This window comes from Tenrec ecaudatus, chromosome 8, assembly GCF_050624435.1.
Source record: "Tenrec ecaudatus isolate mTenEca1 chromosome 8, mTenEca1.hap1, whole genome shotgun sequence".
Classification (NCBI taxonomy): domain Eukaryota; kingdom Metazoa; phylum Chordata; class Mammalia; order Afrosoricida; family Tenrecidae; genus Tenrec; species Tenrec ecaudatus.
Genome location: NC_134537.1, coordinates 29,510,773 through 29,525,471, shown reverse-complemented (window position 1 = coordinate 29,525,471; position 14,699 = coordinate 29,510,773). Strand labels below are relative to the sequence as shown.

Here is a 14,699-nt window from a genome sequence, read left to right as displayed (position 1 = left end):
CTCCTTTTTGATCCATTTTACAGTTGTTTCCATTTTAATGCTTTTTGTTTTCTTATAGCTAAATTTTTCCTGTTTTATTTTGTCGTTCTTGTTAGGGGTGGGGGGTTGTTTCTTGTTTTTGTTTTGTATGATTTCTGCATATGAAACTCAGGATGGGAAAATGTATAAAAGACGGTAACCATCTGGGACAGGGCAGGAGATGTTTGGGAGAGATGAGGAGCTAGCAGGTGTGAGTATGAGGAAGAAAAAAACATTTTTAAATTGATTGTGGTGGTGATTGCACAACACTTCTTAATGTTATTGAACTATTCAATTACATCACATAAATTATATACCATCAAACTATTTTTAAAGCAAGATTTCAGCCAAGTAACCTTAATGGAACAACACATTTCTGAAGACCATTTTCCAGCCAAACAATGTTGTTCGGGCTGTTGAGTTAGTTGTGACGCATAGCAACCCGATGGGCATCAGAATGAAACATGAACCTGTCTTGACCATTCTCACAATGGTTTTTATATTCAAACCCATTGTTGCAACCACGATGTGAATCCATCATGTCATGAGTCTTTTTTCTCTTTTGTTGCTCCTCTACCAAGCAGGACTTCCTTTTCCAAGGCCTAGTGTCTCCTGATAACATATCCAAAGTATGTGAGATGAAGTCTTGCCATCCTTGTAAGAAGCATCTGCCTGTACTTCTTCCAAGACAGATCGGTGTGTCCTTTTACCATCCATTGTACTTTCACTATCCATTGACAGCACCCCAAATCAAATGCTCGACTCCTTCAGTTTCCTTATTCAATGTCCAACTTTCATGTGCATATGAGGTGATTGAAAATACCGTGCATTGTGTCAGATGAGACTTTGCCCTGCATTATTCAATATTTTCCCCAGAGAATCTTTCAATATTCCAAACTGAGGCTTGGGGTTTCTCTCCATTCTTTCAGTTTAAGACACACTGAGCATGTTTTTCCTTTCGGGTTTTCTAACCCTAGGGCTGTTCACATTTCCTTATAATATTTTCTTTCGTCTTCTTGAGCTGCCCTTTGACATTTTCTGTTCGGCTCTTTGACTTCATCATTTCTTCCATTTGCCTTAGCGACTCTACAATCGAAAGCAAGTTTCAAAATCGCTTCTGACATTTACTTTGATCTTTCCTTTCCTGTCTTTTTAGTAACTTTTTGATTTCTTCACGAATGGCGTCCTTGATGTCCCCCCACAGCTCATCTGTCATTAGTGTTCTTTTTTTTTTTTTTTTGCATGATGCCTTATACCTGGTCCCTTTGTCATTAGTGTTCAATGCACCAATTTCTTTTCTTGAGATGTTCTCAAAATTCAAGTGGGATAGATTCAGAGTTGTAATTTGGGTTTCATGGATTTGTTTTCATTTTCTTCAACTTCAACCTGAACTTACATTTGAGCAACTGATGGGATTTTCCACAGGTCGCCTCTGACCTGGTGTTGGCTGCTGCTGTTAAGTCTATCACCTCTTCCCACAGACAAAGTCAATTTGATTACCCCGTATGCCCTCTGGAGCAGTCCACGTGTTTGGTAGCTTTTTAGGCTGCAGAAAAAAGGCATTTGGGATGAAGAAGTTATTGGCCTCGAACAATTCTATCATGTGATTCCCAACTTCATTTCTATCACCAAGTTAGTAGTTTCCAAATACTCTTCCTTCCTATTTGTTTCCAACTTCTGTATTCCAATCACTGAAAATTATCCATGCATTTTGATTGCATGTTTGATCATCTCCAGACTGAATATTTTGGTAGAAATCTATAATTTTTGCATCCCTATCTTTAGAGGTTGGTACATAATTTTGAAAAATATTTGTATTGACTGAATTTTCTTGTATGTGGATAGATATAATTCTATCCCAGACATCAATATAGCTCATGAACTGTTCTTTTCAAAAATGAAAGTGAGTCATTCCTCTTGAATCTGTCATTCCAACATAGTAATGACATGGTTTTTAGATGCAAGATGGCCAATACCAATCCATATCAGCTCACTTATGCCTCAAATGATCTTCCGGCATTCCATTTCACTTTTGAGGACTTCAAGTTTTCCTAGTTTTATACTACAAACATTTCAAGTTCCAGTTATTAATAGATGTTGACATCTGTTTTTTTCTCATTTTGAGTCATGTCCCATCAGCAAATGAAGGTTCTGGAAGATTTATTTCCCTAAAGGTTTGATTCCATCCACATAATTATGGTCGATTTTGAAAAGGGAGCTCTTCCTCAGCCACATTTTGAATACATCTCTGCTGAGGGGCTCACCTGCCTGCACTGTTTCCGACAATATTCTGCTGCTACTCATGACATTTTCAGTATCTGAAAATAGAATGGCCTACAAAGTGAACACTGGTAAGGAACATGCTCCTCAGAACAATTAACCATGAGACCAAAGGGTCAGCATTTGTCCAGAAACAAAGCTCAGAATACTGGAAGGAGTAGAAAAGAAGGATAAATAGATATAGGGAGGAGGGAGTGGAAAAAGTGCTGTTACATTGAAAGAACTGCCACTCATGTAATAAAGCAAAATGTGCCTATATTGTGGGATAGTGGACGGTTATGCTCTGTAAAATTTATTCAAACCACACTGTAACAACCACAAACAGCAAACCACCACCAGGACAGTTAGGCCTTCTAACTCATAGGGTCACCATGGTCGCCATTGACTGACAGCAAACTGTGAGTTTAATAGCAGAATGCTGGGCAATGCAAAAGGCTAACATGCTCAGCTGCTAATTAAAAGGATGGAAGTTTGAGTCTACCCGAGTGCCTTTCAAGGTCTATTGATCTCGTGCTGATAAATAAGTCATAGAAAACCTATGAAGCAGTTTTATTTTTGGATACAAAGGGCTTCTATGACTCAGTCCATTCAATGTCAATTGTTTAGTGTTTTACTTCAATTGTGTGATAGGAGGAGAATGTGACTCATAGGATTTCTACTTATTGAAATGTATTTTAAGCATTTTTTATGACTAAGCACATCACGGTTTCCTTCTACTTCTGTGTCTATGGACATAGGGAAAATTATCTATATCGATATCTGTATGTAGCTATAATTATCTATCATCCATCTAGGCTTTAAAAAGTTAGTGGGAAAAATCCATTACCTTTTCATTCATTTTTTCCATGAGCCTTTTGATAGATGCATTACATACCATGCTACATATAACATATTATTATATTTATAGTATATATTTAGACTCCTCTCATTGTTTAAACAAATTTGCTTATGTTTCAAATTATTTTTCTTTCTACATCTTGTTATGCATTGTTTAGCGTGAAACAATGAAATTTTGGGACATTATAGAGCAATGCTGATGTTTGGATCAATAAGAAAATTGCCTTTTTTCTGCTTTTTCTTTCAGACTCAATTTTTCTCTTTATCTCATATTAGCATTATAACCTTTAATTTATTTTGCTTATATTTTACTGTATAGGCTAAATATTTGTATTGCAAAATGAAAAGGACACATGGACCCTGCATGTATGCCTTAAAGAAAGAAGCGTTGGTGGTGCAATGCTTAAACACTGAGCTGTTAACCCAAAGCTTGGAGGTTTGAGTCTACCAGGAGTCACAGGAAACACAACTGCTTCCTATAGATTGCAGTGTTCCCAATGGGACACGTCTACCCTGCCATGAGTTGTTTTGTGTTGAAATCGACCCAACGACATACAACAACAGTAGCAGCGTGCCTTCAAGGACACTTCTCTACTGGGAACCAGCTCAAGTAATACAATATAGAGTTTTTTAGAGCTCCAGAAGCCCTCAGTTCTCCTCAAACTTCCTCTCAAATATTACCACGATCCCGTTTTTTATGGGAGTTGACTCCTTTCTCCATCTTTTATATTTTTTAAATGTTCATGACCTTTATTCACAAGTAGTTACTTGTCTTCTGGCTTGTTGAAGCAGTAGGTCAGACAGCACTTGCTGCAGTAATGTCTGTCAAAGTGGCTGGCCATGAAACCCCCAGCACCACACTCGTCTGAAGGGCACTCGCGCCGAAGGCGGCTGATTTTGCCATTTTCATCCACCTTATAGTATTTTAAGACGGCCAGCTTAACCTTCTTTCTCTTATGCTTGTTCTTCTTGGGAGTGGTGTAAGACTTCTTCTTCCTCTTAGCACCACCACGAAGTCTCAGCACAAGATGAAGAGTGGACTCCTTCTGAATGTTGTAGTCAGACAAGGTACGTCCATCTTCCAGCTGCTTGCCAGCAAAGATCAGCCGTTGCTGATTGGGAGGTATTCCCTCCTTGTCCTGGATCTTGGCCTTCACATTCTCTATCGTATCCGAGGGTTCGACCTCAAGAGTGATGGTCTTCCCTGTGAGGGTCTTCACGAAGATCTGCATCCTGGCGGTGGCCCCACCGCAGATGGCGGATCAGAAAAAGCTCCTTTCTCCATCTTTTAATGACCAAAGTACGCATGCCATACATGAAGGTTTAGATTTTTCCCATTTCTGAAATTAATTTAAAAAAAACCATTCAGAACAATTTCTTAAACTTACATTTTCTATGAAACTTTATATTTGTCAATATTGATTCCAACGCTTAGAGATCCTGTAGGAAAAAAGTAGAACTGCCCTCTATTGTTTTCAAGACGGTAATTGTTTGATGTCCACCTGGCTAATCTAGGGAGGGACTGTTTTTCGAAGAATTGTCCCATGTCTTCCAAGCTGTGGAATTCATTGGAGTACAGGCCTTCACAGTACTGTGTACGTAGCCTTTTAATTTCATTAAGGTCTATTGTAGTTTCCCCTATTTCACCTCTCATCCTGACTATTGATATTTGTTCCTTTCTTTCTTTGGTTAGGTTTGTCAAAAGTCTATCAATTCTGTTAATCCATTCAAAGAACCATCTTTTAGTTGCATTGATTTTTTGCATTGTTTTCCTATTTATTTATTTCTGCCCTGAATTTTATTATTTCTCTTATTTTGCTACTAGTAAGATTATTCTGTTGCCTCTGCTCTGGTTGTTGGAGGTTTTGATCAACCATAAGTCTCTCTCTCTTTTTCATGTGTGCATTTATTGCTTTCAAACTTCCTCTGATTACTGTTTTTGCTGTGTTCCAAAGGTTTTGGTACATCATATTCTCATTCTCATTAGTTTCTAACAACTTCCTAATTTTGTCTCTGATCTGAGTGAGTACACACTCATTTTGCAGTGGAGAGTTATTAATCCTCCAATTGTTTTCCCTTGTGTTCTTTATCCTTCTTCTCCCCCCCCACCCCCACCCCCGGTGAGCCATATGGCACAGTGGACTGGGAGGAAAGTCTGAGTGATCTCTATGTGCTTGAATTTACATGCTAGACTTGTCTTCCCTTATGTGGTCTGTCTTCGAATATGTAACAGATAGACTTAAGAAGAAAGTGCATTTTTTTTGTATTTGGGTGGAGGGTTCTGTAAATGTCTAAGAGGTGAAGTCACCTAATTGTAGAGTGAGTTCTGTAGATTATTAGTTAAGCTTCTTTTTTCTGTGGTATATTTTTCTCAAAGAGTGGTGGGTTAAAGTCACTAATAATGATTCTTGAGCCTGAGATTTCTTTTCTCATCTTTCAGGGCATTTGATGAATTTCACAAGTCTCTCATTGTGCATGTATATATTTACTGTGCTCACTGGTTCTTGGTCTACTGTTCTCTTGAGAATTATATAATGCCCCTCCTTATCTTTTTTTATAGCTTACAGCTTGAGATCAAATTTTTTTTCAGAGATTAGGATTGCAACCCTTGCTTTTTTTGGAGTGCCATTTGCTTGGTATATTTTTCTTCTGTCTTTGATTCTCAGCTATTTTTGTTTGCAAGCTTAAGATGTGTCTCTTATAGGCAGCAGATCATTGGGTTGTGTTTACTAAGCCAGTCCTTTAGACTCTGCCCTTTAATGGGAAAGTTCATTCCATTGATATTCAATGTTTCTGCATCCATCTGTGGATTCTGTGATATCATCTTGTGTTGGGTGTTTTCCCACCTCTCTTCTTATACCTGCTCTGTGTGTGTGTGTGTGTGTGTTTCATTTTTGTCTTCTTTTCACCATTGAGCCAAAGCTATCTTTCTTGGGGGCTGTTTTCTCTTTGTTCACCTCTGGGTTGAGTTGCTATATATTGTGTTCTCTTATGTGTGTTTGGTGAATGTTGTTCTTCTGCCCATTCTGGGTCAATAATTTTTTGTACAGTTGATACGAATGGGTACTGATCCAGATTAGAGAGGAAAATAGGAAGTTTCTAGAGACTAATGAGAATGAGAAAATAATGTACTAAAATCTATGGGAAACAGCAAAAGCAGTTATCAGTGGAAGCTTGATAGTGGTTAATGCATATATGAAAAAGTAAGAGAAATCACAAAACCTCCAGCAACTAGAACAGTCAACAGAACAACGCCTATAATAGCAAAAGAATATAAATAATAAAAATCAGGGCAGAGTTTCGCAAGTAGAAGACAAAAAAATAATGGGGGGAAAAATCAATGCAGCTAAAAGATGGTTCTTTAAGTGGATTAATGGAATTGATAGACCTTTGAAAAACCTAACCAAAAAAAGAAAGGAACAAATATCAATAGTCAGGAATGAGAGATGAAACATGGGAAATTATAACAGACCCTAATGAAATTAAAAGGCTACTTACCCAGTACTACAAAGGCCTGCAGTCCAATGAATTGCACACCTTGGAAGACATGGACAAATACTTGGTAAAAACAATCCCTTCCTAGATTGGCCCATATGGAGGAATGTGGCAGAGTGACAGGATACAAGATCAACAAAAAAAGTCTATCAGATTGTTATGTGCATTGGACAAGACCACTGAAGAGACGATCAAAAAGGTAGTATCATTCATAATAGTCAAGCACAAATTGAAATATGAAGGGATATACCTAACCAAAAAAACCCAAAAGATTTGTACAAGGAAAAATGAAGAACTCTATTATAAGAAGCAAGTTTAATGCTATCCTGATTCAAATACCAACATCTTTCTTTAAAGGATTGGAAAAACTGACTACCAACATCATATGGAGAGGGAAGAAGCCCAGAATTAGCAGAGAACTCCTTAAGAAGAAGGACAAAGACAGAGGGTTTGCTGTACCTGACTTTAACACCTTCTATAAGGCCACAATGGTCAAAACAGTGTGGTACTGGTATAATGACAGACATTCAAACCAATGGAAAGGAACTGAAAACCCAGAAACAAAATCATTAGAATATAGACAACTGATTTTTGAAAAGGGTCCAAAAAATATCAAATGGCAAGTGGATGCTCTCTTCAACAAGTGGTGCTGGAAAAAATGTATATATACTTGCAGAAAAATGAAGCAAGACCCTTACTTCACTCCATGCACAAGAATAAACTCAAGGTGGACCACAGATCTTGAGTTAAAACCCCAAATTATTCGGGCCGTGAATGAGGGAATTGGGACAAACTTTGGTGCTGGGAATACATAGACTATCAGAAATAGTAAAGGATGCAAACACAGAGAAAGCATAACTTACCAAATGGGATAAACTGAATATAAAACATTTGTGAATATCAAAAGAATTTTCCAAGAGACTAATAAAAGAAACTTACAGACTAGTAAAACATCTTTAGCAATGACACATCGGACAAAGGCCTTATTACTAAAATCTACAATATTTGGCTAGCCTACAATAAGAAAAAACAAAAAGCCCATTGAGGAGGTGGACAAAGGGCCTGAACAGAAGTTTCACAAGGGCAGAAATCAAATGGCCAATAAACATGAGAAAATGTTCCCAGTCACTAGTCATAAGGGAACTGTAAATTAAAACAACTACGATATACCAAATACCATCCTCAAAGATAGTCCAAGTCAAAAAATCAATGCAACAGGTGTTGGAGGGAGTGTTGTGAGATAGGAACTCACATTCACTGCTGGTGGATCAGTAATTATGTGCAACCATTATGGTATAAATATAGGCATGTATGTAAATACATTAATATATAATAATATGGATCTAGGTCTATGTACATATGTTAAGTATTAAGATAGCAGACATACATTGGGCCTCTATTAAAGTTATCCCTCAATGCAAGAACATTTTATTCTAGTAACTTGGCATTCTGTGATGCTCACCTTCCTGAAACAACCACTGAAGTAAAAAATGGGTGCATAAGCAAAGATGGTGAAGAAAGCTGATGGCACCTGACGATTACAAGGTATCATAACTGGGATTTTAAAAGCTTGAAGTTAAACAAGTGGCCATCTAGCAGGGAAGCAAAATCCCACATGGACGAAGCATATCAGCCTGTGTGATCACAAGGTATTGACAGGATCAGGTATCAGGCATAAGAAGACCCCAAACAAACAATCATATTGTTGCAAATGAGGGGGGTCAGAGTGGAGACCTAAAGGTTATCTGTAGATAATTGGGCATCCCCTCATAAAAGGATCACAAGGATGGCCAAGCCATCCAGGGCGCAGCAGAGCTCTGATGGAACACTCAACTTTCCTCTAGTTCTTCAATGCACCCACCCCCCTTACTAACATGACCCCAGTTCTACTTTATAAATCTGCCTAGATCGGTGCATGTACACTGGTTCAGATAAGAGCTCTCAACTCACGGAATCCAGTAAAGACAAACCCCTCAGCAACAATAATGGGAGTAGCGATAACATGAGAGTAGGGGGACGGTTGAGGGAGAAGGGGGAAAAGAGTGAACCAATCACAATGACTGATGTATTAACCCCACCCCCATCTGAGGGGGGTGAACAACAGAAAAGTGGGTGAAGGGAGACAGCAGACGGTGTAAGATATGGAAATAACAATAATTTATAATTTATCAAGGGGTCGCAAGGGTAGGAGATTGGGGAAGGGAGGGAAAAAGAGGAGCTGATTCCAAGGGCTCAAGTAGAAAGAAAACGTTTTGAAAATTATGATGGCAATATATGTACAAATGTGCTTGATAAAATTGATGTATGGATTGTTATAAGAGTTGTAAGACCCCCCAATAAAATGATTTATATATTTAAAAAAATAAGAAAAGATATTCCTCATACCATGCCCTCTTCTGCATAAGATCAGGTCACTGGAAACTTCCTGCCAATTATTGCTGCAAACTTTTTTAACTTCTTTAGCAAAATTTATTTGCTTGTGATATTAACAATGTAGTTCAATAAATTCTGTTATGTCACTTTTCTTTGAAATGGGTACAACTTTAGATCTCTTCCAGTCAGTGGGCCAGGTATCTATCTTCCAGTTTTTGATAGAGACTCATGAGTACTTCTAGCATTGCATTACTTTATCAAAACATTGCAACTGGTCTTTTGTCAATTCCTAGAGTCTTTTTATTTGATAATACCTTAAGTACAGTTCAGGATTCTTCCTTCAATGTCATTGATTCTTGATCATGTGCTATCTCTTGCAATGATTGAATGTGAATCAAATATTATTCACATCGTGTTTCTATATTCATTCCATCTTTAGACACAGCCTGCATGAGATAGTTAAGATTTTGTGCCAACATGGCCAATGAACACATAAGGGATTAATTGAAGGATAGAGAGATAAATGGCTCGGTGAGTCTCACCTTACTTCTCTCTTGCTCTTTGATGATTAAACAAACCAGTGTGTGACTGTCTTGCTTGTTCTGCTCCTTAAATTGCAAGCTACTCACTACCTGTGGGATATCTAACCCATGGACTGTGTTGCTGTAATTTGAGGTTCCTTCAAGACCTTCTTCGCCACACTATTAGAATTTACATCTCTTGAGCTGGGGACTACTGGACCCTGTCATCAGGCTGACTGTTGGTGACCTGCCTTGCTGTTTACTGCCTGTGGCCAGATAGCTTGAATTGCTCTACAGAGGACTACCTGTCAGCCCTCAAGACTTGAAGGACTGCCAGTGTATTAGCTATCTCATGGAAGTGAGTTATACTGAGCCATTTTTAATGCTTTATAGATTAATTATCTGTTTATTTCTTATGTCATCTATCTATCTATATTTGTTTCTCTAGCGAACCCTATCTAACATACTGCATAGCTCAATATTTTTCCAATAGAATTCTTCAATATTTCAACTTAACCTACCCAAGTCTCTCACTTTGCTGGCCTCTAAAACCCCTACATGGAGGACAGATTATATGAACAGCCTAAGGCAGTCTTCTTCACAGTCTAATGATCAACTTTTGAAAATTTCTTAAATTCTCCCAGTTTCCTTTTACCTCCTTTCCCTCACCACCCCTCTCACCATGATCAACTCCCTACCTCACCTACCCGAGTCTGTGTGTCACAAGCAAGGAGGTGAAAATCTCACCCATTTCACTAACGTATTTTTGCTTCTCAGAATTTTACATTCTACTTTTATTATATTTTTATTATAAAGTAATCTATACCCCTTTGGCTCTCACTTCCTCAATTTCCAAAAAGGATGTGGGACACTATTAACAGAAACAATCTACACCTCATTAGGATCCCTTATCAAGAAGATATTTGAAAACCTATAGACAAAATAATCTTAGTATTCATGGAAGAAAACTTTCCCAGCATCACAAAGAAGAGAAAATAACTCTTTAAGGAGTTCAGAAAAACCTCAAAAAATATTCACATGAAAACATTAAGACATACGTAGGTTTTCCACCTTCAAGGGAAAGGAGAGAATCCTGAGTGCAGCTAGGGTAAAACAAATAGTTACCTAAAAAATAAAACCAGTAAGGATAAATGAGGACTTCTTAGCAGAAATTTATACAGGCGAGAAGATAATCAAGCAACATATACAAACCTTGGGAGGAAAAGCTGACAACCAATAATTCTATATCCAGCAAAATTACCCCTCAAATAGAGAGAAATACAAGCAAGGAAACCTAAAAGAAAAATTCATTAAATCAAGACAAACATCACAAAAAATATCAACAGAATCACTGAAGTAAGAGAATTAACAATAACAGACAGCTCCCAGAGCATCAAGCAAGACAATGCCACCCAGATAACAATCCACTGAAATCATCACCCAAAACAACGCAGAGGTAGAGAAGGAACAGAAATGCCAATAAATACACCAGAAAGGGGGGGGGAGAAGAATATAAAAGGAAACCAAAAACATATACAGCAAAATGATAGCCACAAACCTACATTTATTAATAACAACAATGAATTTCAGTGGACTAAATGCACCTATTGAAAGAGAGAATAACAAGCTGGATTAAAAAACAAAAGTTCCGGAACAATAACGGGAGTATCGATACCATGAGAGTAAAAGGAAGGTGGGAGGAGAAGGGGAGGAAAGGGAAACCAATCACAGTGATCGACATTTGAACACCTCGCTCCCCCTCCTGTGCGGGACAAGCAACAGAAAAATGGGTGAAGGGAGACCATGGACGGTGTAAGATATGAAATAATTTATAATTTATCAAGGGTTCATGAGAGTGGGGGGCAGGGGGAGGGAAGGAAAAAAGAGGAGCTGATACCAAGGGCTCAAGTAGAAAGAAAATACTTTTTAAAAGATGATGGAAACATGTACAAATGTGCTAGATACAACTGATGTACAGATTATTATAATCACTGTAAGAGTCCCCAATATAATTATTTATTTTAAAGAAAGAAAAGAAACAAGGGTAACAGAGTTCCTGTGAGAATTCTCAAGAACAATTTTACACTAAAAATGAATGAATATTGAGTAATTTCCCAAACCAATGGTAACCATATAAAGGCAGGAATGGCAATATTAATCTCTGTTAAAATAGACTTCGAGGCAAATAACATACAGAGAAACAAGAAGGGCATTACATAATGATTAAAGGTACAGTAGGCAAAAAATACATAGCCATAATTAACATATACACACCCAATGAAAGACCCTTGGAATACATTAATCAATTTCTCACAGAGCTGATCAAAGAAATCAGCAGCTCAACAATAACAATAGGAGACTTCAATACACCAGTCTCAATACAGATCATCAGAGAAGAAAGACTCAAAGAAACAGAAGAGCTGACAATACAATCAACCAACTAAAACTTCTAGATATATACAGAGCATATCTGACAAAAATGAAGCATAGGTTCTTCCCCAGTGCAAATAGTACATACTCTGAAGTAGACCATGTGCTAGGCCACAAAGCAAGCCTTAACAAATTCAAACACATTGTGTTCCTACAATCCATATCCTAAGACTATAATGCTGTAACCTTTAAAACCAACAATAGAAATAACAAGAATGTAAACACAAATACATGGAGATTGAATAACACATTACTTAAAAAGAATGGGTAATAGGCCATGTAAAGGATTAAAATAAGAAATTCCTTGAATTAAATGAGAACAATAACACAACATACCTAAACCTTTGGGGCATTGCAAAAGCATTAATCAGAGGACACTTTGTAACAATTAATGCATGCATGAAAAAAAGAGCAAACCAAAACCAACTCCTTAACACACACCTCTAACAACTAGAACAATCAGGACTATCTAACACATAAACAAGAGAAAGAATAAGAACCGCATGATCATACCAATAGATGTAGAAAAATACTTTGACAATATCCAAAACTAATTTCTAATAAAAACATTCAATAAAAATAAGTATACAAGAGAAATTCCTCAACATAATAAAGGACATATACAAAAAAATCCAACAGCAATATCACACTCATACTGGACATGCTGAAAACATTTCCCCTGGACACACAGGAACTAGATAAGGGTATCTCTTATTTCACTCTTATTCAACATCGTGTGGGAAACTTTAGAACCATTACACAACAAAAAGAAATCAAGGGAATACAAATGGATAGAAGAAGCTTTCAGTATTTTGAGAAGATTTAACTTTATAGACAGAGAACCCCAAACACCCAAACATTTGGAAACAATTGGGGAATTTGGTAAGTAGCAGGATACAAGAGTAACAAGTAGAAATCAATTGGATTCATATACACAAGTGAGTGCCAAAGAAAGGCATCACAAAAACAATACATTTACAATAGACACAACAAAAGGTAAAATGCCTAGGAATAAAGCTTACCAAAGAAACAAAAGAACTGTACAAGGAAACTACAGATCATTGAGCAAGAAATCGAAAGAGATCTACACAAAAGAAAGCATGTTTCATGTTCATGGATAGGAAGTCTTAAAATAATGAAAGTGTTGGTACTATCTAAAGCAGTGGTTCTAAACCTGTGGATCGTGACCCATTTCATAACAGTAGCAAAATTATAGTTATGAAGTAGCAGTGAAAATAATTTTATGTGGGGTCACCACGACATGAGGAACTGTAGTAGAGGGTCACAGCATTAGGAAGGTTGAGAACCACTGATCTAAAACAATCTAAAAATATAAAGCAATTCTGATCCAAATTTCCATTTCATTCTTTAAATAATGGAAAACTAATTACAAATTCATTTGGAGAGGGAAGTGGCCCAGAATAATCAAAGAAAACATCAAAAAAAGAAGAAGAACAAGAAGAACTCAGGAGGTTTTGCACTATACAATCTCAAGACCTACTACACACCCAGTCAAAACAGCTTAGTATGGGTACAATGATAGACCAATCGAACAGAGAACCCAGAAATAAAAGCCTCCACATGCACACAACTGATTTCTGAGAAAGGACCCAAAATATCAACAAATGGTGCCAGAAAAATTGGATCTCTATCTGCACAAAAATGAAACAGAACCCATACCTCACCATATACACAAAAATGAACTCAAGAAGGATTATTTTAGAGGCTTAAATGTAAACCCCAGAGCTAAGAATCATCAATTACAAGAACAATGTAGCCAAGAGGAATCACTAAAACCTGAATGAAGGCCGAACATGATAGTGGGGCAAGAGGAAAGTAAAAGGAAATAAATTAATAAAGGAAAGAACTAGGAGGCAAGGGACATTTATACAGGTCTAAATAGAGGCATATGCATATGTAAATATATTTATATATTTATAATAGGTAAATAGATCTATGTGCATATGTTGAGTATTAAGGTAGCAAATAGACATTAGGCCTGTACTCAAGTACTTCCTCAACACAAGAATATTTTGTTCTAATAATCTGGAATTCTGTGGTGCTCGTTTTCCTAACATGATCACTGAAGACAAAATGGGTGCATAAGCAAATGTGGTGAAGAAAGCTGATGGTGCCCGGCTATCAACAGATATAGCATCTGGGGTCTTAAAGGCTTGAAGATAAAGAAGCGACCATCTAGCTGCAAAGCAACAAAGCCCACATGGAAGAAGTGCACCAGCCTGTGTGATCATGAGGTGTCAATGGGATCAGGTTTCGGGAATCAAAGATCCAGAACAAAAAAATCATATCAAGGTGAATGAGGGAGAGTGCAGAGTGGAGACCCAGAGCCCATCTGTAGACAATTGGACATCCCTTTATAGAAGAGTCTCAAGGAAGAGACAAACCAGTCAGGGTCAGTATAGCACTGACAAAACATACAACTTTCCTCTAGTTCTTTAGTGCCTACCCCTCTTCATTATCATGACCCCAATTCTACCTTACAAATCTGGCTAGACCAGAGCATGTACACTGGTACAGAAAAGAACTGGAAACACAGGGAATCCAGGACAGATAAAGTCCTCAGGCCCAATAATGAGAGTAGTAATACCAGGAGGGGAAGGGGAAGGTTGGGAGAAAGGGGGAACTAATCACAATGACGGACAAACAATAGAAAAGTGTGTGAAGGGAGACAGTAGTCTGTGTAAGACATGAAAAAATAATTTTTAAATTATCAAGGGTTCATGA

General features: G+C 37.5%; 1 protein-coding gene across 1 annotated transcript; it reads right to left on the bottom strand.

Annotated features, from left to right (window-relative positions):
* Window positions 1–3,899: 3,899 nt before the first annotated feature.
* On the bottom strand, window positions 3,900–4,400 carry LOC142454247 (ubiquitin-ribosomal protein eS31 fusion protein-like). Its single transcript, XM_075555622.1, has one exon. The coding sequence runs from the start codon at window positions 4,365–4,367 to the stop codon at window positions 3,900–3,902; it is 468 nt and encodes a 155-aa protein (XP_075411737.1). The 5' UTR covers window positions 4,368–4,400.
* Between the last annotated feature and the right edge of the window lie 10,299 nt (window positions 4,401–14,699).

Coding starts and splice junctions, on each gene's coding strand:
- LOC142454247 (XM_075555622.1), bottom strand. CDS start 4,367: ATGCAGATCTTCGTGAAGACCCTCACAGGGAAGACCATCACTCTTGAG.